Raw genomic sequence first — 23,801 nt, 5'->3', positions numbered from 1 at the left:
TTTCCCTTCCTTTTTAATATCAGCCTGGCAGGAGAAAAGATGGATTTGAAATGCAGAGCCAGGCTCAGCGTGCTGCCACTGGGTCTTGGGGTCCTGTTGAACCACAACACTGAGAAAATTGTCCATGAAGGGGGGAAAAGAGGCTGCTGGAATGGTGTTTATCCAAGAAGCTTAGGATCTATAATTGCTTTTTTTTCCCCTCCCCCATCTCTGGGAGGAACAGAGGATAAAAAGGGCTTTGAAGAATCCTTGCAAATAGGAGCAGGGAATGATGCTTACAGAGATGGAGGAGATTTCCCTGTGAGTTTTAAAATGCTTCACTCTGTTTAAAACTCAGCCAGCTTGTCTGGTCTTAATCCTTGCTCCTTGGCCTCCGGAGCAAGCTGTGTCCAGCAGGGCAGCCCTCCAGCCAGGAGGAAGGAGGGCAGACAAAGGGAGGTCCAGGTGGAGAAGGGGAGAGAGGGGGACAGCCCACCAGGGCATGGAGCTGCCCTGTACCCATACCCCTGTGCACACTTTTGGACCCACCTGATATCTGCAGCCCCATGCCTGCACCCCCTGTACCCACCATGGCTACCACCCATGAACGCTCATGCACACCCCCCTGGCCTCCCCCAGATACCCACACACCCCCAACCCATGCACCCTCCTCACCCCAGTGGGCTGCTGATCCTGCAGAGGTGGGCTGTGGTACAGACGAGGGAAGACCAGGCTCTGTCATCACCTCTGTGGCCACCACCCTAGTGCTCCCACCCTGTTTCTGCCCAGGGATGTCTGCTAGCAGGGACCAGCCATGACCAAAAATCACCTTCCAACACCAGAAGCCCCTAACGAGGCTTTTTCCCCCCACCTGGAAGAACTGGAAATTTGAAGCAGCACTGCAGCACTGGAAGTGCCTGCAGGCTTTGGCACGTGATGGTCCAAAGATCACACAGAAGTAGCACAGTCTGCTCTTCCGTACCTGTTTAGGTCCTAAGTTTTCACCTGAAAATTCCTTACTTCCTTTCTCCCAGACTCCAGGTCTCTGAGCATCTGCCCTTGCTATTCAAAAATAAATGAATATTACAGTTACAGCCTCAGGACTCATGGCTCTCTTCTGGGTTACCAACTAACTCTGGGTTACCAGGGGGAAAAAAAGTGCATTGGCAAATGTTTGGGGACTGAAAGCCTGTTTTCCTTCTGTTGTAGGAGAGATGAAGGTGCCCCTGTGTTGGAGAATGAACCTATTGTGCTAGACATGGGGGAGAAGGAAGGGGAAGGGATGCAGTCAACCTGGGGGAGTGCTTAGTGCCAAGGCAGGAGCAAGACATCAGCACCTGCACCGACAGAGGGGTCCCCCCTGCAACACCCTCCAACAGAGCATGAGAGAGCAGCTCCATGCCAGAGGCCACCACCTTGCTGGGCCATCTCCTGGCACTCCCCAGCCTCGTGGAAGCTGCTGTGGTTTTTGGGGTGTGGGATCAGGAGCACATCCCCCCCCTGCAGAGATCGTCTTGCCAGCAGGACGCAGACCTGCCTGCCCTGCAGCACGCGTTTTGGAGTTGCAAGGGTTTTCATCCTAGACAAGACCCAGAGCTGGCAGGGGAGCAGGCAGCAGAGGGTGGCCAGCGATGGCACTGGATGAGGCTTTTCTCCTTTATTGAAGCCGGCCTCATTTGGCTGTGTCACTGCCGTGCTTGCGAGAGACGTCTGTCTGTACATTGCCTCTTCAACCTCCTGCCTGCCTTGCCTGGACCACCTCCTCCATCCCTCCCTGGGGCCTTTGGGACAATGCATCTCCTTGGGGAGGGCTTCAGCCCAGGAGCATTGCTGCAGCCACCGCCCCGGCGCGGTTTGATTTCAGGGGGGAAATTCAGCCCTTTGGCTTCCGATAAGTTAGAAAAGCTTGTGCTCTTCTACAGGTCAAGGCCAGGTTGGACGGGGCTTTGAGCTTCCTGGTCTGGTGGAAGGTGTCCCTGCATGGATGATCTGGGAAGGTCCCTTCCAACCTAAGCCACCCTAGGGACTAAAGCTGCCTCATCTTCCTCCCTTCTGACATCCACTGCTTGCAAGGGCTTGGGTGTGCCTGAATAATTTAGATTTTTTGGGCCCTGTTTATGTAATACAGCAAGAGCCTGTGAACCTCAGCTCTGAGCAGGCTTTTGGCTGCTCCCAGCCTCTGCTCACTGCTTGCAGAGCACCAGTGGTCACCGTCCGTCCATCCCGCAGTCAGAAACGTGGCTCTTTTCCCTTTATCGGCCAATATGGGGACGCGGGAGCCACGGCAGACAGGGATTGCCTGCGCCCCGGGGCGTGGGGGGGTGCAAACACCCGGGGGCGTGGAGTAGGGGAAGCCTGTGCCCCGGGGTGTGTAGGGGATGCGGGAGCCGCAGGCCCTGGTGCCCGGCAGGAACCCGCACCCCCGAGCACGGCGGGGGGTTGATCTCCCGAGCGGCCCCGGCAGCACCGCCCAGCGGGCAAAGAGCGGGGCAAGGGCCAGGCAGGCGCGGGAGGCGGCCGGCAGCGGTACGTGCCCGCCAGGGCCGGAGGGGGCAGCGGGGGCTGGGGGCGTGCAGGGGCTGTGGGCAGGAGCTGTGGGTACGAGCCCAGGGTGCAGGCAGAGACTGGGGGCATGAGCGTGGGCTGTGGGTGCAGGCACAGGGTGCAGGCAGGGACCGTGGGCAAGGGCAGGAGCTGTGGGTGCAGGCACAAGGTGCAGGCAGGGACTGTAGGCATGAGCAGGAGCTCTGGGCACAAGCAGGAGCTGTGGCTGCAGGGTGCAGGCAGGCACCAGCCAACACAGCTATTGCCAACGTGGCTCCTCTGCCATCTCTCTGCCAGCCTGATGGCCATGCGGCTCTGCATCACCGTCCTGCTGGGCGCTGCCCTTCTCCTGCCCGCACCCAGGGGCACCCAGGTAAGCCCTTACCCTCTGCCTCACCCTCCCACTGCCCCAGGTGACAAGCGGGCACAGGGATACCCACCTGTGACCTGTCCCCCCCCCCTCCTCCCCCTGCCCCGGGTGACAAGCGGGCACAGGGATACCCACCCGTGACCTGTCCCCCCCCCCTCCTCCCCCCTCCTCCCCCCGCCCCGGGTGACAAGCGGGCACAGGGATACCCACCCGTGACCTGTCCCCCCCCCCTCCTCCCCCCCTCCTGAACCTTCCCCTCTCTTCTTGCAGGCTCTGAGCAACACCGGGCAGAAGGACCTAACTACGGAGCAGGATTTGGCTAAGGAAATGTAAGAGGCAATTGTGCTCCCCACACCTTTGGGCACCTGCATCTGACTTGTAAAAAACAACAAAGCAGCACCGCAAAATGTAAAGCATTTCAGGGGGCAATAAGTTTCTGTCGTTGCTTGGTGGTCCCCAAAATTAAAAGTCTCCCAGCTCTGTCTTCCCCCAAAGTCACCCAAACTCTTTAAGCATTGGCTGGTTTCCCTTTGCTGGCAGCAGTGGGGAGCTGTGGGTGCTGCAGTGCTGATGTCCTGGACACATCTGACCCGGATAAATGAGCCTGTTTGCTCTCTAATTGTAGCCTCCTGGGGTGGGCGTGTCTCGGCAGGCTCCCTGCACCCTGATGGGACAGGAGGGGATTTAGGAACCCTGATGTGCTGCGACCCCTCCTCACCGATTTTGCTCCCCTCTTCCAGCACCCTGGGCATACAAGCCATGGAGCTGCTGGAGGACAGTGAGATCTCTGAAGAGGTGGAACCAGGTATCAAGGTCTTCTCCAGCAGTGCCGGGGCTCGACGGGGCCCCCACCAAGCCCAGGAGGGACCAGAGGAGGACCGTGACCACCTCCACCACCCCCAGGATGATGCCAGGGAGGCTGATGCCCATGGGCCACCCCGGATGCTGTCCCTGGAGGTGCAGAGCGGCCCAGAGGAGGACCGTGACCATCTCCACCACAGCTGAGTGATGTGCCTGGGCTGCAAAGTGTGGGTTGGGAGCCACACCTGGGGCTTCTCGATGAGACTCATCCCTCCCTCCCCACCCTTGAGGCCCCTCCAATAAATGCATTCCCGCCTCCACATCCTGGTGGGCTCCTCATTGCTGCCAGAAACCTACCACTAATTGCAGGGCGCTCAAATCTGGGGGATGCCCCTCCTTGGGCTCACCCCAAACCCCAAGCAGGGTGAGGATGAAACCTTGGGGGGTGGGGGACTCAGCCAATCACCCTGGCCTCTATTTGGCCCAAGTGGGGCTGAGGCTGAGCAAACTCAGCACATCCATGTTGCGCCCAAGAAGGTGCTGTAGGCCGTCCCCTCCCCAGGGGACACATGGACCCATTGCTCTGTGAGGCTGCTCTTGCCCAGCCCAGCATCATACAGCAGTGTGATGGAGTGAGTGCGGGGAGTGTCTCCGTGAACCCAAACATCTCCCAGCTCAGGGGGGACCCTGCAGCAAGGATGCCCCATCTGCCAGCAGCGCCAGGAAAACCTTTTAATAGTGATGGCAAAGGTGGTCCCCGCTGCTGGTCGTCTCACTCCAGGCAAGTATTGCTCACTGCCGGGTCCTGGACTCCCTCTGTGAGGGGATGCAGGGGACTGATGGGCAGCAGGCGGCCACGGGGACCTACACCACGCTGGGCTCAGCTGTCGGTGAAGTTCGCCTTGCGTTTCTCCACAAATGCTGTCATCCCCTCCCTGCGGTCATTCTGTGAGGAGCGGAGAGGTGAGGTTGGGGGGGCTGTGGCAGCCCTGCTCTCCCCCCTGGCAATGGGGCTGACCCCCCCTACTCACGGTGGCGAAGGTGGCGTAAAAAAGGCACTTTTCTGTCCTGGTCCCCTCTGCCAGCGTCGTCTCGAAGGCTGAGAGCAAGGGAGAAGTTGGGGAGACCGTGCTGCCTCACCCCACAGCCTCCCCGGGGGATTTCCCGCTTGGCCCCCCCAGCCCCTACCAGCGTTGACCGACTCCTTCGCCATGGCGGCCACCACCTTAGAGTTGCTGGCGATCTTCTCAGCGCAGGCAATGGCTGCGTCCAGCAGCTTCTCCGTGGCAAAGACCTTGCTGACCAGACCTAGGATGGACAGTGGGCAGGTAGGGGGTGTGGGGGGATGGCTCCCCACCAGACCCCTGCGGTGCTGGGGCTGGTGCCCGCCCCTACCTGCCTCTTTTGCCTCTGCTGCCGAAATTCGGTCCCCGGTGAGGACCATCTCCATTGCCAGCGACTTCCCCACTGCCCTAGTCAACCTCTGCGTCCCTCCGGCGCCTGGAGCCATTTGGGGAAGGCAAAAGTGCAGAGAGGGATACCCGGGTGTCCCCACTGTGCCCACTATGGCCAGGATGGAATCCCACCCCCCGCCTTGGCGGGTGCCCCCTGCGCACCTGGGATGGTCCCCAGTAGGATTTCGGGTTGCCCAAACTCCGCCTTCTCCCCAGCGTAGATGATGTCACACATCATGGCCAGCTCGCACCCGCCGCCCAGCTGGGACAGGGGAGGAAAAGGGGGGCAGGTGTCAGGGGGTGCCGGGGCCAAGCGGGGGGCGCAGGGAGAGGCAGGGGGGGACGACTCACAGCATAGCCGTTGACGGCAGCAATGATGGGTTTGCGGACAGTGGAAACCTTGTCCCAGCCGGCGAGGAAGGCGCTGCTGTAGCACTCCTGGAAAGTTTTATTCTGCATCTCCTTGATGTCAGCGCCAGCTGCAACGGGAAACAGGGTGGGACACTGACACCTGCCCCCCCTGCCACCCCAAATTTTGGGGTGGGGAAAGGCACCCTGCCTACCTGCGAAGGCTTTCTGGCTGCCGGTGATGACGATGGCCCCCACCTGCGGGTCGTTCTCCAAGGCCTCCAGTGCCCGCTGCAGCTCTGCCATCAGCCCCTCGCAGAGAGCGTTGAGCGCCTGTGGCCGGTTCAGCTGGATCAGGCCCACGCTCTGCCGTGCACCCGTCTTCTGCACCGCCAGGTACTGGAACGGGGACCCTGCCCGCCGCCCCCCGACACCACCCTGTTAGGCAACCGCCTGCCGGCAACGAGGCAAGAGCCCCTCGGCTGCCGCCCCGGCGAGGCCCGGCTGCTGCCCCGGCACCGCGCTATTTTAAGGCGACATTCAGGGCAGAGGGCGCATGCCAGCGGTCACTGCCAGCCAGCGGGACGTCACCCCGCCGGGGGATCAGCATCGGGGGTCGCGGGGAGCTCCCAGTGCGATCCCGACTCGGGCAGGTGCAGCCCAGTAACCACCCTGTGCTGGGCCGGTGCGTGGTCCAGGGACCTCGTGCAAGGCACCGGGCCCCGGTGCACGGCGCTGGGCCCCTGGTACGCCGTGTCCCAGCCCATACACGGCGCAGGGCCCCGGTGCCAGGCTCCGCGCAGGCTGCAGGGATCGGGTGTCAGGGCCCGCGGGACGGCGCAGGGACCCGGCGCTCTGTGTTGACGCCCCGGTGCCCGGAAGGCGGGCCCGCGCAGGGCGCCCTTTTCCCGCCGCCGGATGCCCCCGTGCCCGCCACGGTGCCCCGCTCACCGGCGCTACAGGCCTGTGCCCCCGCGACAAGGGGGAGGGGCGGCGGCGGGAGGAGCGCGCGGCGGCGCGCGGCGATGGCGGCGGCGGCAGGGCGGAGGAGCGCGCGCAACGAGGCTGCCATGGCGGAGCGCGGCGGATCGGCCCGGCCCGGCCCCGCCCCGCTGTCCGCGGACGCCCCGCCCCGCCCCGCGACCATTGGTCGAGGCGGCCCCGCCCCGCAGCGCCCTATCCCCATTGGCCGAGGCGACGCCGCCGCGCCCTGCTCCCGGGGCGCTGCCGAACGGGGCGGGGCGGAGCGGAGTGGGGCAGGGGGGGCCGGGCCGCTCACGTGGGGTCCCCCCAGTCCCGTGGGCGGAGGCCTCAGGGAAGGGGCCACTGGGCCCTGCGCCCCGCGGGGGGGACACCCCTGGGGCCCGGCGGGGGCGGCATTGGAGGGGAGTTTAGAGGCGTCATGGGGCGGGACCGTGGGGTGGTGGTGGTGGCGGATTCCCCCGCCGCCTCCCGCGACTGCACGCGCTGCCACGGGCGGCCCCGCGCGCGCCCCCGCCCTCGCGCGTGCAGTAGCGGAGGGGGGGGCGCTGGCGTCGGGAGCGCGGCCGGGGAGGAGTGGAGCGGAGCGAAGCGGAACGAGGCAGCGGCAGCCCCGGGCCCGGTGAGCCCTGCGGGCGGGGGGGCCCTCATGATGCTGAGGGGGGCGTGAGTGTGCGTGCGTGGGGTGGGAGCGTGCCCCGCGGCCGTGCGTGTGCACGCGTGTGTGCTGCTGCTGGTTGGGGGGGGGGCGAGCTGCAAGCCTGAGTGCGTGCGAGCAGGGTGCGAGCGTGCGCGCACCCGCGGGCAGCACCGCGGTGTGGGCGCGTGTGCACGAGCCGTGCAAGTGTGTCCGCGAGCCTTGCACGGGGCCGCGCATAGGCTGTGCAGGGGCGTGCTCAGGAGCGCGCGCTTGCAACCGGGCTGTGCAAGGGTGCGTGCGGCTCGTGCATGCGTGTACACAGGTGCGTGTGCGCGTGTTTGCTGGGCTGTGGGCGCAGGAGTGTGCAAGGGCGCGCCTCGTCCGCACGGGGGCGAGCGCGCGTTTGGGCGACCCGCGGGCTGCTGCGCGGCTGACACACGTGCGCACGTGCAGCCCGGGCAGACGCACGAGTGAGGCGTTCGCGCGCAACCCGGGCCCACGCGCGGGACCGGCCGCGCGCGGTGTGCGCGCGCCCGCGGTGAGCGGCGGGGCTCTCTGTGTGCCAGGTGCGGCCGAGCGGCGGCGGGGATGCGGCGGGGCGCGGCGGCGTGCTGGGCGCTGTTGCTGCTGGCCGCCGCCCTCTGTGACACAGTGGCCGGCAAGGGCGGGCGCGGTGGTGCCCGGGGGGCCGCCCGAGGCGGGGCCCGGGGGGCCGGCCGCGGCCGGGTGAAGGCGGCGGTACCCCGCTACGGCTCGGCCGGGGCGGCCCTGCGGGTGGCGGGGGCGGCGGCGGCGGGAGCGGCGGCCGGCGTGGCGGCGGGGGCGGCCCTGCGGCGGGCACGACTGGCCGGCGAACTGGGAGCGGGTGACGACGCCGAATACCGCAATGGCAACTGGACCGGCGTCGCCAGCGCCTGGACCTCCACCGCACCGGCCTGCGACCCGCCGGGCTGGGCCGTGTCCTGGCTCTGGCCCCTGGCCACCCTCCTCCGCCGCTGACGAGTTCGGGGGACCCCACCGTGCCCGGTGTAGCTACGGACGCCGCCAGGACCGGCCGCCCCCCACTGCCCAACCCACCCCCCGGGGCTAGCAGCGGCTCCAAGGGCTGTGCCCACCCAGCGCCCAGCCTCCCCCCACTCACCCGCCGCCAGCGGGGCAGGACCCTGCCGGAAGCCCCTACACTGTCTTTCTCCCCCTCTGCCCTGCATCAAACCCCACTGGCTCAGGCACCCCCGTTTGCCCCGCTCCTCCGTACGCGGGCCTTGCAGTGTTCGGAGAACGAGGAGGTGGCAATAAAGCTGGGTGGAAAACAGGTGTGGCTGAATGCAGGGCTCGGGATGGGGACCGTGGGACAGCCACCACCCCAGCCCCTGCCCACGAAGGTTTTATTTCGAGGTGGAGGTTCCCAGAGAGGGCCAAGACTGGGGTTTGTCCCTGCTGGAGGCAGCGGCTGTGCCCTGGGCCCTCCTGGGTGGGCACAGCACTCCCCACAGAAAGCATCGTCCTGCACAGTGACAGCACCGGGCAGCCGCCATGGCGCAGCCTCGCCCCCGCCGCAGCAATCCTGTATCCCCCAGCCCCTTGAATCAGCCCGGGGTCCGAAACTGGGGGTCATCCCAGCAGAAACCACTTTAATTGCACAGCAGAGCTCCATGCCGAGGTGGCGCCAGCACCGTGGGGCACTGGGGGAGCAGCCAGACCTTCATCCCCAGTCCATCCAGCTGCAGGTGGTGCCTCTCCCCCCCCCCAGGACAGGTCTCAGTCCAGTGTCACCCTGCCCAGGTGCCCCGCTCGAAAATCCCGCAGGAACTTGTAGGCAGCGGCTGGGTAGTTGAGCATCGTCACGTTGACATTCCCTGGGTTTAGAAGGAGGCATCAGCAGAGCCTGGAGCTGCCCCAGGATCCCCAAAAGCCTGTCCCCTGTGCCCCAGGAGGCAGAGATCCTCCCCTCGGAGCACTCACCCGTGCCTGTCAGCACCTTCACCTTCTGTGTCCTGCCCTGGGCGAGGGCCACGTGCCTCAGCATGAGCTCAATGTTGTCGCAGGCCTCGGCCAGCCCATAGCGCTGCATGTACCTGCCGAAGGAGGTGGCTCACCCCCTGCCAGCACCACTTCTTCCCCCTGCCAATTCCTTGGGGACGGCTTCTCCACCACCCACTTGGGACCAGAGGCAGCAGACGCAGCCTGGAGCCCTCTCCAGTTCCCCTGACGGCTCACCCGAACTGCTGCTGCTTGTTCAGGGCATACAGGAGGTAGTCAGCCATAATGTCCTCACCCACCAGATGGTCAAGGATGGCTCCTGGAAAAGAGGGTCAAGTCCCAGCTCCCCCCCAGCCCTGCTCCAAGCTCCGGCCATGCCTCCTGCTGTCCACGTGCCACCCATGGGCACCCAGGCAGCATGTGCCAGCCTCGGGGTGGCTATGAGCAGCAGACCCCTGCCCCAGCCTCAGGTACCAGGCCCAGTCGGGGCTGGAAGTCACATTTGGGGAGTTCCCCCCGACCACAGCTTCCACCTCACCACACAGTGCCAGCTTCATGCCCGTCTCCACATCCCCCAGCTTTGGGGGCAGCACACCAGGCGTGTCCACCAGGTACATCAGGGGCTTCTCGCAGACCTGGTGTGGGCGAAAGCAGGGCCGTTAGGATGCATGGCTCAGTGATTAGCACCGTAAACTCTGACATGGCTAATGAGTGATGGCTAATGAGTTTCGTTAAGGTCTTGCTGTAAAGGGGACCCAAGCAACCTGGTGAGATCAGCTCTGCGTGCCTCAAGGCTTTCCAGAGCTCCTACGAGAGGACACAGGGAGGCAGAAGCCAGCACCCACCCAGCTGGCTGCGCTGTGGGGATGGTACCTGGATTCTGGTCTGCACTGCCTTGGTGATGCCCGGGTCACCACCCACTGCGGTAGCTCTCCCTTCAGGGAGAGACAAGAGTCAGAGAAGTGAGTGATGCTCTGCCCCGCTGCCCGCCCCACGACTGTGCCAGTGGCTCCTCCCCAAGCTCAGGCACCACGGAGAAATACCCTTTTTGAGGTGCAGCCTCCGCAGGGAGTTGATGAGTGAGGACTTGCCCACGTTGGGCACACCGATCACCAGGACATTGTACTCGGTGCTCTGGAAGTGAGGAGGACACAGGAAGGGAGTGGCCAGTTATTGGCTACCCACCCCAGGAGCAGCCGCAACAGCAGAACAACCTAGCCTTTGCCAGTGTTTTTGGCATGTGTGCGAGCAGCCTCGTCCCTCCAGCTGGAGAGGAAAGTGACCTGCAGATGGCCACCCTGACTCCCTGCACATGCACTGGCCATCTCGCCACCGCATCTCACCTCGGCCCTGTGGTAGCGTGGGCTGTTGCTCACCAGCTCAGCAACCAGCGGAACAATCTGCAGAGAAACACAGGGAAGGGCTGTAACCACATGTCTGTGCCCGGGCCGGCAGCAGCCACTTGCTCAGAGGACACAGTGCCAGAAGGATGTGCAAAACGGGGGCCAAGCAGAGGATGGGGTGCCTTGGGGAAGCTGGAAATGAAGATTGCTCTGGACCAGCCAGCATCACCTTCTCACAGTGGGGTTGGGAGATTGGCACATGGCCCTCAGCTGCCAGCAGCAAGGAGCAGGGCTGGGCACAGGGCTGCTGGCCCATTACCTTCTTGACATTGGCATCGTGCTGGCAGTCCGTGAAGACAATGTGCGAGCATCCCTGCTGCTTCAGGCGCTCCAAGACTGTCTGAAGGGGACAGGCAGAGGCATCGCTGGCACCTGCCTGCAGTGACCTGTGGGCCCCCAGCCAGCCAGCTCTGCCCCAGCACTTACCAGCTGCTGGCGGGGATCAGCCAGGTCCATCTTGTTCAGCACCAGGACATGCGGGCGGATGCCCAGCGCCTCCCGCAGCATGGGGTTACGGCCCGACAGCGGGATGTGAGCGCTACTAAGGAGAGTGACTGCACACCGGGGCGGGAGCAGGTACTGAGGGGACCAGCTGGGGGGGAGGACGGGGGGGAGGACGGGGGGGGGGGGGGGCAGGGAGGGAGCTGATGAAGCTGGAAAGGAGCACGGGACTGGGAGGCGGTGTCCCGGGGGACACACAGAGCCGTGGTGGAGGATATGCGAGCATCGTGCACCTCGATGAGGCAGTCGGCACGCCGCAGGGAGGCCCGCATCTGCCGCAGGCCTGCAACACAGCGCTGCGTGAGCGGCGGCGGGGGTGGGGGCGGCGGGTAGGTGTCAGCCCGCCCCGCTCCCACCCCTCACCTTTCGCCATGTGCCCCGGGAACCAAGAGGCCACATCACGGCCGCCGAAATCGAAGCGCTCCCGAAACCCGCCGCCCACCGCCGCCCTCAGCGCTAACCCCCATCCTCTCATGGCGGCGCCGGCGCTTTTTCTTTGTATCACATCCGGCGCGACGCGGGCGGGGCGTTGGCTTCAGCCGCCGTCGCTCCCGTCTCCGCCTCAGCGCCATGGCGGAGCCGCGGCCTACGGGGAGTCCTAGCGGCTCGGGGGATGCCGGGCCCCGCGGGGGGCACTCTGGGCCCCCCGTGGGGCCCGGCACCCCCGGGGCCGCGGGGCCCAGCACCCAACCCACCCCCCCGCCGCCCCCAGCCCCTCAACCCACCTCGGAGCCAGGCCCGACGCAGGCCCCGCTGGATGACACCCGCTTCCTGATCTCCAGCACCAACTGGTACTAACGCCGCAGCCCAGTTTCCCCACCGGACCCGAGCCGAAGAGCTGCATCCACCCGCCCTCCCCCGGAGAGAGAGAGAAGCCTAGGGCTCCCTGAGCCAGGGAGGTTTGTTAATAAAGGAGACTGAGCAGCAGCGACCCACGAAGCAAGGGTTTTATTTTCCCGCCTCAGAGCTGAGGAGCGGGGCTGGACACCTCGAAGAGGTGGTTGAGCCGCTCGGCCTCTCGCCAGCCTGACAGCAGGGCCCCATGGGTGGTGGAGTAGAAGGTGCGATGGGTGGCCTCGCCGGCAAAGAGGAGCTGCAGAGGCTGCGGCGAGGCGGGAGGTGAGTGTTTGGGACCTGCTGCCTCCCCCAGCCCAGTGGGGACACCAGGTTGTACTAAACCAGCGTCACCTCCCTGCCCTTTGGCACCCCGCGGATGCATGACCAAGGAATGGGCACCATCCCGTCCTTAGAGACCCACCCCATGCTGTGAGTATGCTGGGAAGTGGTTGAAAGGAGCTACCTGTCTCCAAATTTTATGGAAATAGGGTCCTGCCCCACCCCCATGGAGCTCAGCGGGAAAAGCCAAGGGAGGGTTGGTTGGTGACCCCTGAATGGAGCAGGAGTGGGGAAGATCACCTCCCTATGCTCCTCAAGGCCTGGTGTGTCCTGTCCATCTGTCCCCACACCTGGGGGTCCTGCTCCCCCCATGGCCACTGCATCCCCTGGGCCAAAAACAATTACCCTGGGGTCCTCGGGGTCCTCGGGCAGGGGCTGAGCCAGCACATCAATGTCATCCCCTGAGCTGCCAACGGCTACGTAGGTGTAGGAGCCCCGGGTGTAGGGAGCGCTGTGCCACCGGGACCTGAGCATGCTCCTGGGAGCGGGCAGGCAGGGATTCCCTGCAGGCATGGATTTTGGGTGGGATCCAGAAACCTGGGTGCGTGTTTCCCCAGGGTGGGGTTGGGGTGGCAAGGGTGGAGGAGGCAGCAGTACCTGTCAGCGTGCGGAGGACGTGTGTCATGGTGCCGAGAACCTCTGTGTCGCTCAGCGTCTCCATGTACTCCGACTCCTTCCCTGCAATGAAGCCACAGAGGACGTGCCCGTGCCTGGGGGAGGAAAGATGGCTGCTCACTGGGCACCATGCCCTGGAAGTGCTGCTACATCACATGCTGCCAGTGACCTGGAGAAGGTTTTGAAGCTCCAGACAGGACCAAGATGCTCCTTCACATTGCCCGGAAGATGCCCAGACCCCCCGGCCACAACGCCCCTTTGCTGATGCTCCCAGCCACGTACTGCTCCGGTGGTTGGAGGACCACAAATCCAATGAGCTTCTTGAACCAGTTGGCCTCCAGGTCAGTGCTGGGCTCCTCAAGGGGTGACTCATTTTCCCAAACCACTTCAAGGAGCTGCTGCTGGGGTTCCCAGAAAGGCTGCTCGAACTCCAGGAAGATCTTGTTGTTGGTGCCGAAACCCAGGCGGTGAATGGCCTCCACTTTCTGGTCAGGCAGGGGAGGCTGGAAGAAGTCCTGGTGGTGTTCCTTGAGGAAACCTGCAGGCAGAAGATGGGGCAGAAGATCAGGCAGCTCTGTTTGCCAGGCTCCTAAATGGGGTCTGAGATACTTTGGGAGAGGAGGCTGGTAAGGGGCTTGGGCAAGTCCCTGCCCTCCATCTGTCCCTCTCCAACCATGCCAGCTGGTTGGAGGGGACAGGCAGGGCAAGGAAAGAGGTTGGTATCCTCACCCAGCGGGACGGTGACAATGACGTGGTCGGCAAGGAAGGCATCTCCATCCTCGCACTCCACCCGGACGGGGAAATCCCTGGCCTCGTCCCCATCCTCATGGAATGACCCTCTCCACCGGATGGTCCTCACTGCCTTGTTGAGCAGGACCGTGCCCTCCGGCAGAGCCAAGAGCATGCAATCGGGCAAGCTGCTGTAGCCACTGCGTGAGGAGGTACTGCTAGGGAAGGGGTGTCCCCTGAAATGCTCTTCCGTGTCCCCCTCCAGAGCCCTGCACTTACCCTGGGAAGGTGCAGTCCAGGCCAGGCAGGGAGATGTACTCCCCAAATGGCTCCAGGGCCACCAGGTCCATGCTGTGGGTCCCGCTGATGCAACACTCCAGCTTGAGGCAGGCGGCGAGGACGGCCAGCTGGAGCCGCCGGCCATCCTCCTCGCCCCCACCCAAACCGGGGGCCCTCTGGGCGATCTCCGCTCGCACATACTGTCCCACGCTGAGTGCTGGCAGCTGCTCAGCCCCCCGAAAAGCGCGGGCGGAGGCCAGGAGGGTGTCAAAGAGGTTGTGGGCTTCACTCACTGCCTGGGGGCTCAGCACCTTCCCTGAGCTGCCGTAGGTGATGGAGGGCAGCGGGGGGTGGCCCCCTGCCTCTGCCTGCTGGTTCTCCTCCCAGGCAGCCTCTGGTCCCAGCAGGCCGTAGTGGGTGGCCAGGCGGAAGATGGGGTTCCCCGGCGAGGGGCCGTGGATCCAGTGTGCCCCTATCTCTGCCAGCCCCGACGCTGCGAGAGGGAGGGAGGAGGTCACCCCAAGGCATATGTGTGGAAGGACCCCTCCCCGCCCCCCCCCCGGGGAGCAGCAGGACCCCCAAACCCATGTGCCTCCCAAAACAACTGGAGCCAGCGGACCCTCCCCTGCCCCACTCCCTCCCGTGCAACCCGCGTCCGGCTCCGTTTTGGTCCCGCTGCACCCACGGGCCCTGACGCCCCCGGCCCCGTGTCCATCCCACTCAGGACTGACCCCACAGGGCGGGTTCAGGTGCAGCCGCCCCACCTCTGCTCCCTCCCCGGTGCCGCCCCCCCTGCCCAGCCCCGTCCCCGGGGCTGTGTTCTCCCCCCCAGGGCCTCCCGCGCACCGAAGGGGCGGGTGCAGACGCGGCCCCCGACACGGGGCGCCGCCTCCAGCAGGCGGAGGGAGCCGGAGCCGCGGCCGCGGAGCCGCTGCGCCGCCCCCAGCCCCGCCAGCCCCGCGCCCACCGCCACGACCCGCCGCCCGCTGCCGCCCTCCATGGCGCCCGGCACTGCCCCGCCCGCCCCCTCGGTTCCGGCTCCGCCCCGCCCCTCAGGCCACGCCCTTTTCCTCCTGCTGGAGCTGTAGCTTCAGGGAGTGGGCTCGAGCACCGGCTGGCATTGCAGCTGGAGGAGGCGGGTTTGGGAAGGGGAACCCCTTCCTGGAATGGCGGACACCCTTGGGGCCACCTCACCGCCCTCCTCCTCTCCCTGTCCTGCACCAGCAGCCACCCGCAGCCGTGGCTGGCCTGCCCGGTGAGGTGGAGGAGCCGCTGAGTGCCCATCTTCGGCCTCTCGGCCGGCTGGCCTGTCTCTGCGCGGCACTGGGGAGAGCTGGCAGCGGCAGGCGGCTGTCCTCCAGGGCCAGCCCCAGAGATCCCGCTTGTCCCGCCCCCCACAGACTGTGCACTGCCACAGGACACCAGCTTGGCGGCACCTTCATGGGGTGACCTGGCCCCGGGGCATTTGGGGCCGCTGGCTCCCAGGGATGGAGGTCCCAGCGTGTCAGTGCTGAGCTGTGCAGCCGTTCCTGGAGACCCAACCACTCAGGTCTGTGACTGAAGGATGCAGGCAAGCACCTAGCTTGGTCCAGCTCAGTCCTGAACCCTCCCCAGATGGTGACCCTCCACCTCCCTGGGGACCTGTCTGGGGGAAGAAGCATTCCCCACATTCAACCTGAATCCCCCTGGGCTGTGATCCAGGGCTGGGACCCTGCCTTGCATTGCCTGTTGATGCAGAGAAGGGTTTGGTCTCATCCATCCCCTACATCTCTGCCAGTGCTGCAATTGGGGTCTGCTCTCAGACACCCCCACCTCCCCATGCCCAGACCCAACAGGCCCAGCTTCCTCCCATCTCCTCATGGTTTGGGTACTCTAATCCCCGACTCACTGCGCAGTCACTGTGGGTTCACAGCAGGGTCCTCGCATCCCCCTTGTGCAGCTCAGGACATGGCTCCACCATCAGCCCAGGGCCCTTCCAGCAGGGCTGCCTGGCTGGTGACTCCTGCCTGCCCTGATGCTTCAGTTGACTCCAGCACTGCCCTGCCTGCGTGACACCACTGGTCCTTGAGGAGCTCTCGAGCAAGGAGAGGGACAAACCCTGACGACCAAGGGATGTGCAGGAAGAACCATTATCACAAGCATGTCAGCCCAGCAGGAAGTAGGGGACAGCAGGGGATGTCCCATCACCTCCTTGGGCTGTCGCGGCTGAGGGAGAGGGGCCAGGCCACCAGCACCTCCCTGGGGAGCCAATGCTCTACTGGGACCCTTCCATCAGCTCCAGGATGCTGCTGTAGGGGTGCCTGGGGGCATCCAAACCCCAGATGAAGTCCCAGTGGTTCCAGTCAGGGATGTGGCCATAGGTGACAAGGTGGATGATGTGGGACAGAAGCAGGTGGACATCTCTCCAGTCAGCACACTGCGGTGGGCATGGGCATCTCCTCCACCCGGTAGGAGGGAGGTGTCTCCTGGAGGGACACAGGGGGCTCTGAGGAACTGTTATTGTGGTCAACTGCTGCAGGCCAGCCCATCCCCACACCACCCAGGACAGTCCCCTGGCACCTCCAGCCTCCAGTGCTGCTGCTGCAGCCTCCTACCTGGTGGTACACAGCTGGGTTTTCACTGCCATAGTCAAAGGCTTTGAATTCTCCCGATTTCATCACCTGGGAGGAGAGGATAGATCTGCGGTGGGAGGCCAGCGAGCAACTCCCAGCCTCCTCAAGGGACCACAACATGAGAGGGTGCTCCCACGGGACATTGCAGGAGGAAGTGGCAACCCTGAAAAGCCAGACTTTCCACCTTTTTTAGCAGGATGATGCTTTGACCTCCAGCTCCACTCCTGTTCCCAGCTATGTGTTGACAAATCAAGGTGTTGCATGTGACTCCTTGGCTGCCCTGGCGTGATGCTTGTGCCTCTGAAGACCTGCTCATCACCAGCAGTGCTGTGTGTGCAGGATGCTGCTGGTGAACTTCACGTTGGCAAGTTTTACTTCAACAACCTGATCATCCTTATCTTGACACTTTGGGCTCAGAGTAGAGAGACATCAGTGAGCCCAGTAATTATAAGAGTTGCTTCTATGCTAGGGGCGAAAGCTCAGACAGCTGCACAATAGTTGCATTGATTGAAAAGACCTTTTTCGACTTCCCTGTTACCAATAATTTGGTACTGCAAGGGGGCACCAGGGTGGGGCTCCCCAGCCTGACTCCATTTTCAGCAGGGCCAATGCTGCAGCTGCAGCAGGTTGCTCAGGCTGGCATAGTTTGGCCCCGGTCTCTCCGCAAGCCCTTTGGGCAGGGGGAGATGCCGTTGGAACCCCCTTCACCTCCTCATCTCTGGCTGAGTAAGCCCAGCTCCCCCAGCCTCTCCTTGTACATTCTGGTTTCCACCCACCATCGACATGGTGTCCCTGGGCTCACTCTGCTTTGGGGATCCCTGGGGGCCCCAAACTGGTCCCAGCATCCAGCTGTGGCCTCCCCTTGTGCTGCCTGGCACAGTCCAGGGTTCACACCCCACTGTCCCCAGAGAGACCCAGGCATTTCATCCTGCATCCAGTGCCTCTTCTGTATACCTAATTTCTTGCCTTTACTTTCTCATGAGCTGCTAATGTCCAAGATCCCTGACCTCTCACGTCTGCCCTGCATACACCAGACTCTCAGTGAAGGGACCATCCCAGGGGTGAAGCACCTGCGTTTCAGGGAACCTACCTGGGCCCAGTGTATCATGTTTTTGACAGATGTCCCATCCGGATAGTGTGATGTGTACACATCTAGCCATGTCTGCAAGGAAACACGTTCAAGCTATCACTGCTTTCACACGGACAGGAGCGAGGACAGCAGTTGCCAGATGATGCATTTCCCAAAGCAGCCACTGCTGACTCACGCTGTCTAGAGAGTTGGGTGACATTCAGGAATATAATTTTAACTAAAAATCGATTGCTCTGAGACAGCTCCAAAGGGAGAATGGTGATGAAGGATGAGGTATCCCTAGCTCCCGGAGGTACCTCATCTGGGCTCAGGGACTGTGCTCAAGACCTTAGTGACTACCTCTGGTCACCCAGATGCTGCTTCAGCAGACTTGATGTAGAGTGGGTAGGAGCCAGGGCTGCACCCCAGGGGTGCTGGTGGGAGGAACAGCTGGCTTAGGCGTCAGGCAGCCGTAACTCAGGGATGCTATGAAGTGCCATCTGGCCACTGACATTTGCCCAGTAGAGCCTGGTGACTTTTCCTATCTGGGAAGGAGATGAGCGAGAGAGGAATCTGGCAGAGGGACACAGGTTGCCCTTGCAGGACCTGTTTTCTTGTGAGCACTGGGGGTGAGTGACCGTAGCAGGCTGGGCTGGGTGCATGCCAGGGAGGGGGCAGGCAGGGGGTTTGGCAGAGCCAGCAGGAGCTGCTGAGTGCTCCCAAGTGGTGCACCCTGGGGCTCCAGCTCCCTTGTCCTCACATGGGGCAGCACACCCACCATGTTGAGGTTCTTCTCATTGTAGCCACCCGGCAGAAAGAAGAGGTTGGCACAGGGCTTGTGCTGCAGCGGATGCCTGCACAGCCAGGGGAGAAACCTCTGCAGCTTCCTCATCCACAGTGAGGCATCCGTCCTGCTGAGCAGAAGCTGCAGAAGCAAAGGGCGAGGTTGATTTCTTGCATTTCCCTTCCTACAGCCTAGCCTTTGGACCATCTCCTCCAACCCACCGCCAGCTGGTGTCTCCATGAGCTGTCTCACTAGCTCAGTGGTGAGGGGATGTGCGGCACAGGGTGCCCACAGGAGTCAAACTCGCTTCTCCTTTGCCCTCCTGCCCCGCTGATATGTGTACAGCTCCTTGCAGGAGGCGATGCGGATTGAATGCACACCAGGGAAAGCAGTATTTGGGACTCTCCTCTTTTCCCCCACCTCCGCCAAGCATTGGATTCATTTTTTGCTGTCATTAAAATCCACACAGTAAAACTGCTCTTTTCCAGGCGGTCTGTCCAGGAATTCAACAAGTGCCCCTGTAGGAAGGCCGGTTTCAACAGCTGAAGATCCTACAGATGGAAGGAAGGCATGCACTCCACATACTGACCGTACAGGAGTGCACCTGCACCTGAATCATGCCTCTGCTTATAAATCAGTGGGAATGAAATGTCTTCTGCTGCATTGGATAGCCCCAGGGACTATGTCTGGGCACGATCCCTTTTCGAGCACTGATGTGTTCGGGGGAGGAGGGCATGGGGTAATCCCCTACCTGAAGCATCCTGAATTGCCTGTTCAGAAGGAAGGACATTTTCATGATGGGAGTTTTGGTGTGCTTGATTGTCAATACTGGAGCCAGGGCAAAAAAATTTTGATTTTCTGCACCAGTTCTGGCATGGATGAAAACGCAATGAATGCTGAGAAAACAGAAAAACAACCTGAGACTTGGTCGATCTTCCTTTCAGGTGCTTAATCTGAGGGTTCGCTTGGACCTGCTGCACAGATCTGTTTAGCTGTCATTATGTCCAGTTAGAAATCTGGGATCTCTTGCCACCTTTCTGCTTAACATTAATGCTAGAGATGTCCAAAAGGAGACAACACCCTTACTCCTATGGTTAGAAGTGACTGATGAGGCTCTTCAACAGCTACCACTGATGGGATGTCCTGCCCTGTTCACCAGGTGAAGGGAACAGTGCTGTCATCTTCCATCAACCACTGCTAAAGGGTATCATTGTCACAGAGGTTATCTCATACCCCCTAATGGCCCAGCTGGTGAAAAGAAGCCCTGTGCATTTCATTGGAGAGCAGAAACTGTGACCTCCATGCAAAACGCATTTGGTTTTGATGTGGAGAACTGCAATTTGGTTTTCTGGGTTGAATTACAGTTACAGCAAAGATCTTACTGATGTCACCAGGAGCTTTCTTACTACCCTAGGAGCATGCTGGTCCTCCCAGATGTCTTGTATGAAAAGCATGGCTGCTATGGGACTTCTCACTGCAAGAGATCTTCATCTAGCTTGCCTGCCTACAAAGATGGGACCTCTCTGCTTGCTGCTTACAAACACCAAAATGAGCGTTTTCAAGGTGGTCCAGGCAACGTGATGTGCAACCCCTTCTAATGCACTGAACATGCAGCCCTGGGAGCAGCCAATGTAATAGATCTGCTTCTGCCCAGTCTTCTGCAAAACAAAGTTGATCATGGCTGGGAGGTCGTACATTGCCATTTCATGAAAGCTGCAACACAGGAGTAGTGCATTGGTTGTAAGGTAACACCAGGAGAGCAAATCTTCCTGTGAATTTTGGCTGCTTGCCTACTGAAGGGCTTAACATCTGTGGCTGATTTTCCAGGAGAAAATTACTATGAGCTAAGAGAGCCCTGTGCTGGGTGAAACTGCACAGGGTCTGAAGGCAACCGCCCTGCCACAGCCTTATCCAATCCTGAAAGGGCTTAGTCCTCTCATAACCGTAGTTAGTGGTAAAAAAACCTGTGCAGAACCTGGCCAGCTGTGCATTCAGGTGCAATACACAGCAGCTCTGCAGACCCAGAGCTGGCTCTTTTCAGGATTAGAGCACCAGCTCTGCTGCTAGAGATGCTCTTTCTCAGGAGGAAACGGAACACCAGTTCCTACCCATGGGTCTTTTATGAAATGCAGACCTACTTTATTAGGTTTTTCTTACTGGAAACATGTTAATGAGCTTGGGAAATCCAGGACTGCTCTGAAGATCAATTCTGGAGAAGCAGTAGCAGCTCAAAAAGCCGTTCTTAGGGACACCGTTTCTGTGGACAACATCTACAAGAAGGGGAGGTGGCAATGATGCTGGTGGACACCTTGCTGGGGGGGTTGTCCGGGGAGGTTCCTGCAAACGCCCTAAGGTAGGGCTGATGTTTCTGCAGAATGGGCGTACCCACACGGGCAGCAGTGCTCTGGGCTCTCAGCAGGGCCAGGCAGCTGCAGGGAGGTGTTGACACCATGCAGCAGGCAGGTCTGCACAGGTACCTCCATCTCCCCTGGGCACATCGCCAGGAAGGCTGGGGGAAGCCATACCTGGGGATTAGGTGCTCTGACTTGCCTGCTTGGAGGCACCCACCTCTGCCTAGAGGCTAGTGACAGGCAGAGGAGTTTGCTGTGCTTTTGTAATCTGTTCCAGCTCACCTGAAATCCCAGAATTCAACCTGGTCAGCTGAAAGGTGCTGGTGTCTCTGGGACCAGCTTGTCCCCCGGCTGCTTCCCAGCCAGATGTCATAGCCGGAGTCTGCTAGTATGAAGCCAACGCTATTGTTAGCCAGATTTTCCACCCAGTGGCTGCCTTCGCCAAGTAACCCGTGCTGGGGAAACATGACCAGCTCGGCTCCTGGATGTGAAAGAAACAGCGGATCTAATTGAAACAGAATTTCTCTACTTATGCATCCCAAATTCGGGCCAATAAAGCCTCTTTCTTGCACTGCCAGAGGACATACAACATGCATTTGAATGATATCTCCTGGTGAAGAAATCCTTGCCGTAGTTGTCTTGTGGTGGTTGCCTTTGTTGTCTCAGGCTGGAGAGCTATGCATGTCCCTTCTATGCCTTTTAGACCCCAGCGCTCATTCTCACAAGCTCAGTACTGTGATCACTGGCAGCAACCATGTGAAAGCTCAGAGGTACAGGCTTGTCTCTGAGATTGTTCAAACCCTAAAGTCACATATTTATGGGGAAATATTAAATGAGGATCTCTCTTAAGGTACGCCTGCATCCTCTGAGCCTTAAAACCAAGTCTCTACTTGATATGAACGGTGGTTGCTGTGCTACATGCATGCTTTCCTACTCTGGCTCTAAAGCTGTGACTGTAAATTGGAGAAGTACTGTGGATTTGGTATTTTTGCTTTTACAATAAATACTCCCCTGGCCTGGTAAGGTTCGTCCCTTCACCTTCTTGTTATGTTACGGGTTGTTAGGGTTTTTTTTTCTGACTTCCTTGTGAAATAGGGCCGTACCTGTGCTCCCAGGATTTTCTCTTCCGTGAGGAATTCTGTTCAGTCTGATGTAGTAGCCGTCATGAGTCAGGACTTCGTACTCCTCACTGGGGTACCCTCTGTGGCGGATTATTTGGCTCTGGGGAGAGAAAAACCCAGGTGGAAAGTTTTCCATAGCTGAGGTGCTCATTTGACTTGAAGAACGCATCCTCAGGGATGCCTTTGCAAAACCAAAACACTGAGGCAGCTGGGATATTGCTTTGCCTGGGGTGTCTCTGGATCAGCTGAAGACTTTTTTGAGAGAGGATGCTCTGTCTGAATCCCACACCTGCCCCAGTGAGATGCCCAAGGGAAGAGGAGCTGCTTAGCCATGGGCTCGCACCTGCGAGCAGGAGGGGAGCTGGCAGAAGCAGATCTCTCCTGCAGCATGCAGCAGCAGATGCATTTGAATCATTTCCAGAAACGACGATTGAAACTAGAAGGATTTACTGACTGCTGACACCAGTGGCAGGACATGTCATGTCATGCTCTGAGCTGATGCATGGGGCAGATAAGATGGTGGGGTATATTGAACCTGCCAAGCCGGGCTGACTGGAAGGACAATAGGACAAGCCCCATAGGATTTGTTGCAGGGCTCCTGAGGCTCTGCCTGAGCTTTATTTATGCTGAAATCTCCACATATTGGGAAGTTTCAGTCCAGTGAAATCCAACTGAGATCCTGCCTACACATTGCTGTATGCTTGCTTTGTCACACAATTGGGGGCAGAGATTAATTTCAGCAATTTTACTGCCGACTTCTTGGGTCCACCTAAAACCACCCTCAGAGACTTTCAGAACTCACCTGGACACAGCCCTGAGCAACTTGCTGCAGCTGCAGGAGAGGAGCCGTGCACAACTTTCTAGCTTCCAGGAAGATGTCTTATCAAATCCAGGCTGGGATTACCCCCTTCTCTAACTGACCTGCTGATAATTTACTTCATACTGCTGAAAGGAGGAGGTCTCCCTCAGGAAACAGGAGTTGTTAATGATGGTATAGAGGCAATGTGGTATCTCACCATTCAACAAAACCAGCACACACCGTGATCCGAGCCCTCTCCACATACACACCCTCCACCTCTCTCCCCCCTGCAGCTAAACGTCCGCAAACTTTCAGACAGAGTGGAAATTGAAAATTCTCCTGACTTCTTACAACATTCATGAAAGTCTCACAATTTATAGCCTTTTTATTCTTGATGCCATCTTCTGAGTTCACGGGTGCTTTTATCAAAACCAGGATTTCAATAAACAGCCACATCTTGTGTCTGTGTGAAATTATTACTATTATTATTACTATTACTATTATTATTGTTGTTATTATTATTATTTAACATTGTTATGAACGTCTGTTTCTACTTGCTTATGATGGGTTAAGTTCCTTATATATCTTAAGACCATATATCATGGTCTAGGGAAGCAGAGTGGATTCCCAATTCCAGCTTCTATTACACTCCATGCAAGGCTCTTCATACTCCTCCCTACAGACTGGATCTGGTACCCATTTTTATATTTTTTATGGTAAAAATAAGAAAAACAGCTTTATAATGCAAGAACTAAAGTGATAGAAAATACCGTTGGGCCAATTGTCACACAGAGGGAATTAAGCTGAAGTAAGAGTTTACGCTATGGAAGGAATACATTTAGGCTGGCTGGGCTATGACTGTGTCTATACTTATGCTGCTTCTCTATTGCTTAGCTTTTGCACCCAGAAGCCACTATTAACAGAAGGTTCCTATGAACTGAAACTGGTAGAGCCTTGTAGGAAGACTATTTATTAAAGAAAGGCAGCCTGAAAAAAAAAAAACAGAAACCTTTTTGATCACCTTAGAGACTTCTGTCCCAAGCAGAGAGCTATTTTTAACATACACAGTTAATATTATAAATGATTTCTAATGCTTTGCCAGGCTCTTAAAAGTTAGAGCTTAACTTCAACCCAGTAGCATGAGTTGCAAAACTTCTCACCAGCCATCTGCTTACTCTCTACCTCCCTTCTTCCCCCTCCCAATGAGTCTCCTGCACTGCGACACATATCTGCCCTCTGAAACATTCCTAATAAACTTCTATGTG

The 23,801-nt window shown here is 60.1% G+C and overlaps 5 protein-coding genes across 6 annotated transcripts; 1 reads left to right on the top strand and 4 right to left on the bottom strand.

Moving 5' to 3' along the window:
* Nucleotides 1–4,412: 4,412 nt before the first annotated feature.
* ECHS1 (enoyl-CoA hydratase, short chain 1) lies at nucleotides 4,413–6,568 on the bottom strand. 2 transcript variants are annotated; one of them, XM_086466991.1, is made up of 8 exons: nucleotides 6,434–6,568; nucleotides 5,712–5,934; nucleotides 5,500–5,627; nucleotides 5,311–5,410; nucleotides 5,090–5,194; nucleotides 4,883–5,002; nucleotides 4,726–4,793; nucleotides 4,413–4,640 (listed from the first exon to the last, which is right to left on the bottom strand). In XM_086466991.1, the coding sequence occupies exons 1-8, from the start codon at nucleotides 6,566–6,568 to the stop codon at nucleotides 4,575–4,577; spliced, it is 945 nt and encodes a 314-aa protein (XP_086323117.1). In that variant the 3' UTR covers nucleotides 4,413–4,574. The 2 variants fall into 2 exon arrangements, with proteins under 2 accessions (XP_086323117.1, XP_086323118.1); XM_086466992.1 differs by having other exon boundaries at nucleotides 5,712–5,909; nucleotides 6,448–6,568.
* A 1,137-nt stretch (nucleotides 6,569–7,705) lies between these two features.
* SPRN (shadow of prion protein) lies at nucleotides 7,706–8,116 on the top strand. The gene has a single exon (XM_086467267.1). The coding sequence runs from the start codon at nucleotides 7,706–7,708 to the stop codon at nucleotides 8,114–8,116; it is 411 nt and encodes a 136-aa protein (XP_086323393.1).
* Nucleotides 8,117–8,722: 606 nt separating this feature from the next.
* Nucleotides 8,723–11,476, bottom strand: MTG1 (mitochondrial ribosome associated GTPase 1). The gene is made up of 11 exons (XM_086466747.1): nucleotides 11,365–11,476; nucleotides 11,220–11,284; nucleotides 10,927–11,031; nucleotides 10,760–10,840; nucleotides 10,441–10,497; nucleotides 10,141–10,231; nucleotides 9,971–10,032; nucleotides 9,636–9,732; nucleotides 9,335–9,416; nucleotides 9,080–9,192; nucleotides 8,723–8,973 (listed from the first exon to the last, which is right to left on the bottom strand). Exons 1-11 carry the CDS (start codon nucleotides 11,474–11,476, stop codon nucleotides 8,876–8,878), a joined length of 963 nt encoding a protein of 320 aa, XP_086322873.1. The 3' UTR covers nucleotides 8,723–8,875.
* A 483-nt stretch (nucleotides 11,477–11,959) lies between these two features.
* PAOX (polyamine oxidase) lies at nucleotides 11,960–14,800 on the bottom strand. Its single transcript, XM_086466702.1, has 7 exons — nucleotides 14,647–14,800; nucleotides 13,801–14,293; nucleotides 13,522–13,721; nucleotides 13,075–13,330; nucleotides 12,775–12,887; nucleotides 12,523–12,680; nucleotides 11,960–12,103 (listed from the first exon to the last, which is right to left on the bottom strand). Exons 1-7 carry the CDS (start codon nucleotides 14,798–14,800, stop codon nucleotides 11,963–11,965), a joined length of 1,515 nt encoding a protein of 504 aa, XP_086322828.1. The 3' UTR covers nucleotides 11,960–11,962.
* Nucleotides 14,801–16,054: 1,254 nt separating this feature from the next.
* On the bottom strand, nucleotides 16,055–22,992 carry LOC104342259 (lipase member M-like). Its single transcript, XM_009957664.2, is given in 11 exon segments — nucleotides 16,055–16,214; nucleotides 16,216–16,265; nucleotides 16,395–16,460; nucleotides 17,503–17,574; nucleotides 18,260–18,406; nucleotides 19,017–19,114; nucleotides 19,117–19,161; nucleotides 19,869–19,978; nucleotides 20,899–21,097; nucleotides 21,720–21,837; nucleotides 22,888–22,992. Coding segments are annotated over 11 exon segments (1,170 nt in total).
* Nucleotides 22,993–23,801: the final 809 nt, after the last annotated feature.

Source organism: Leptosomus discolor, chromosome 6, assembly GCF_034619465.1.
Source record: "Leptosomus discolor isolate bLepDis1 chromosome 6, bLepDis1.hap2, whole genome shotgun sequence".
Taxonomy (NCBI): domain Eukaryota; kingdom Metazoa; phylum Chordata; class Aves; order Leptosomiformes; family Leptosomidae; genus Leptosomus; species Leptosomus discolor.
The sequence above is the reverse complement of the archived record's forward strand: the minus strand, read 5'-3'. Positions and strand labels throughout refer to the sequence as shown.

Bases quoted from the DNA above. Each gene is read 5' to 3' on its own strand.
- MTG1 (XM_086466747.1), bottom strand. From the start codon at position 11,476: ATGAGAGGATGGGGGTTAGCGCTGAGGGCGGCGGTGGGCGGCGGGTTT. The intron at 10,232-10,440 runs GTGAGATGCGGT...CCTCACTTCCAG, and splicing joins CACGCTACCACAGGGCCGAG to AGCACCGAGTACAATGTCCT. The intron at 10,033-10,140 runs GTATTTCTCCGT...CTCTCCCTGAAG, and splicing joins GAGGCTGCACCTCAAAAAGG to GGAGAGCTACCGCAGTGGGT.
- PAOX (XM_086466702.1), bottom strand. From the start codon at position 14,800: ATGGAGGGCGGCAGCGGGCGGCGGGTCGTGGCGGTGGGCGCGGGGCTG. The intron at 14,294-14,646 runs GTGCGCGGGAGG...TCCCTCTCGCAG, and splicing joins CGTCTGCACCCGCCCCTTCG to CGTCGGGGCTGGCAGAGATA. The intron at 12,888-13,074 runs GTACGTGGCTGG...TTCCTCCCCCAG, and splicing joins GTCCTCCAACCACCGGAGCA to GCACGGGCACGTCCTCTGTG.
- SPRN (XM_086467267.1), top strand. From the start codon at position 7,706: ATGCGGCGGGGCGCGGCGGCGTGCTGGGCGCTGTTGCTGCTGGCCGCC.
- ECHS1 (XM_086466991.1), bottom strand. From the start codon at position 6,568: ATGGCAGCCTCGTTGCGCGCGCTCCTCCGCCCTGCCGCCGCCGCCATC. The intron at 5,935-6,433 runs GTGGCGGGCACG...GTTGCCTAACAG, and splicing joins GCGCCGGTGAGCGGGGCACC to GGTGGTGTCGGGGGGCGGCG. The intron at 5,003-5,089 runs GTAGGGGCGGGC...TGTCCATCCTAG, and splicing joins AGCAGAGGCAAAAGAGGCAG to GTCTGGTCAGCAAGGTCTTT.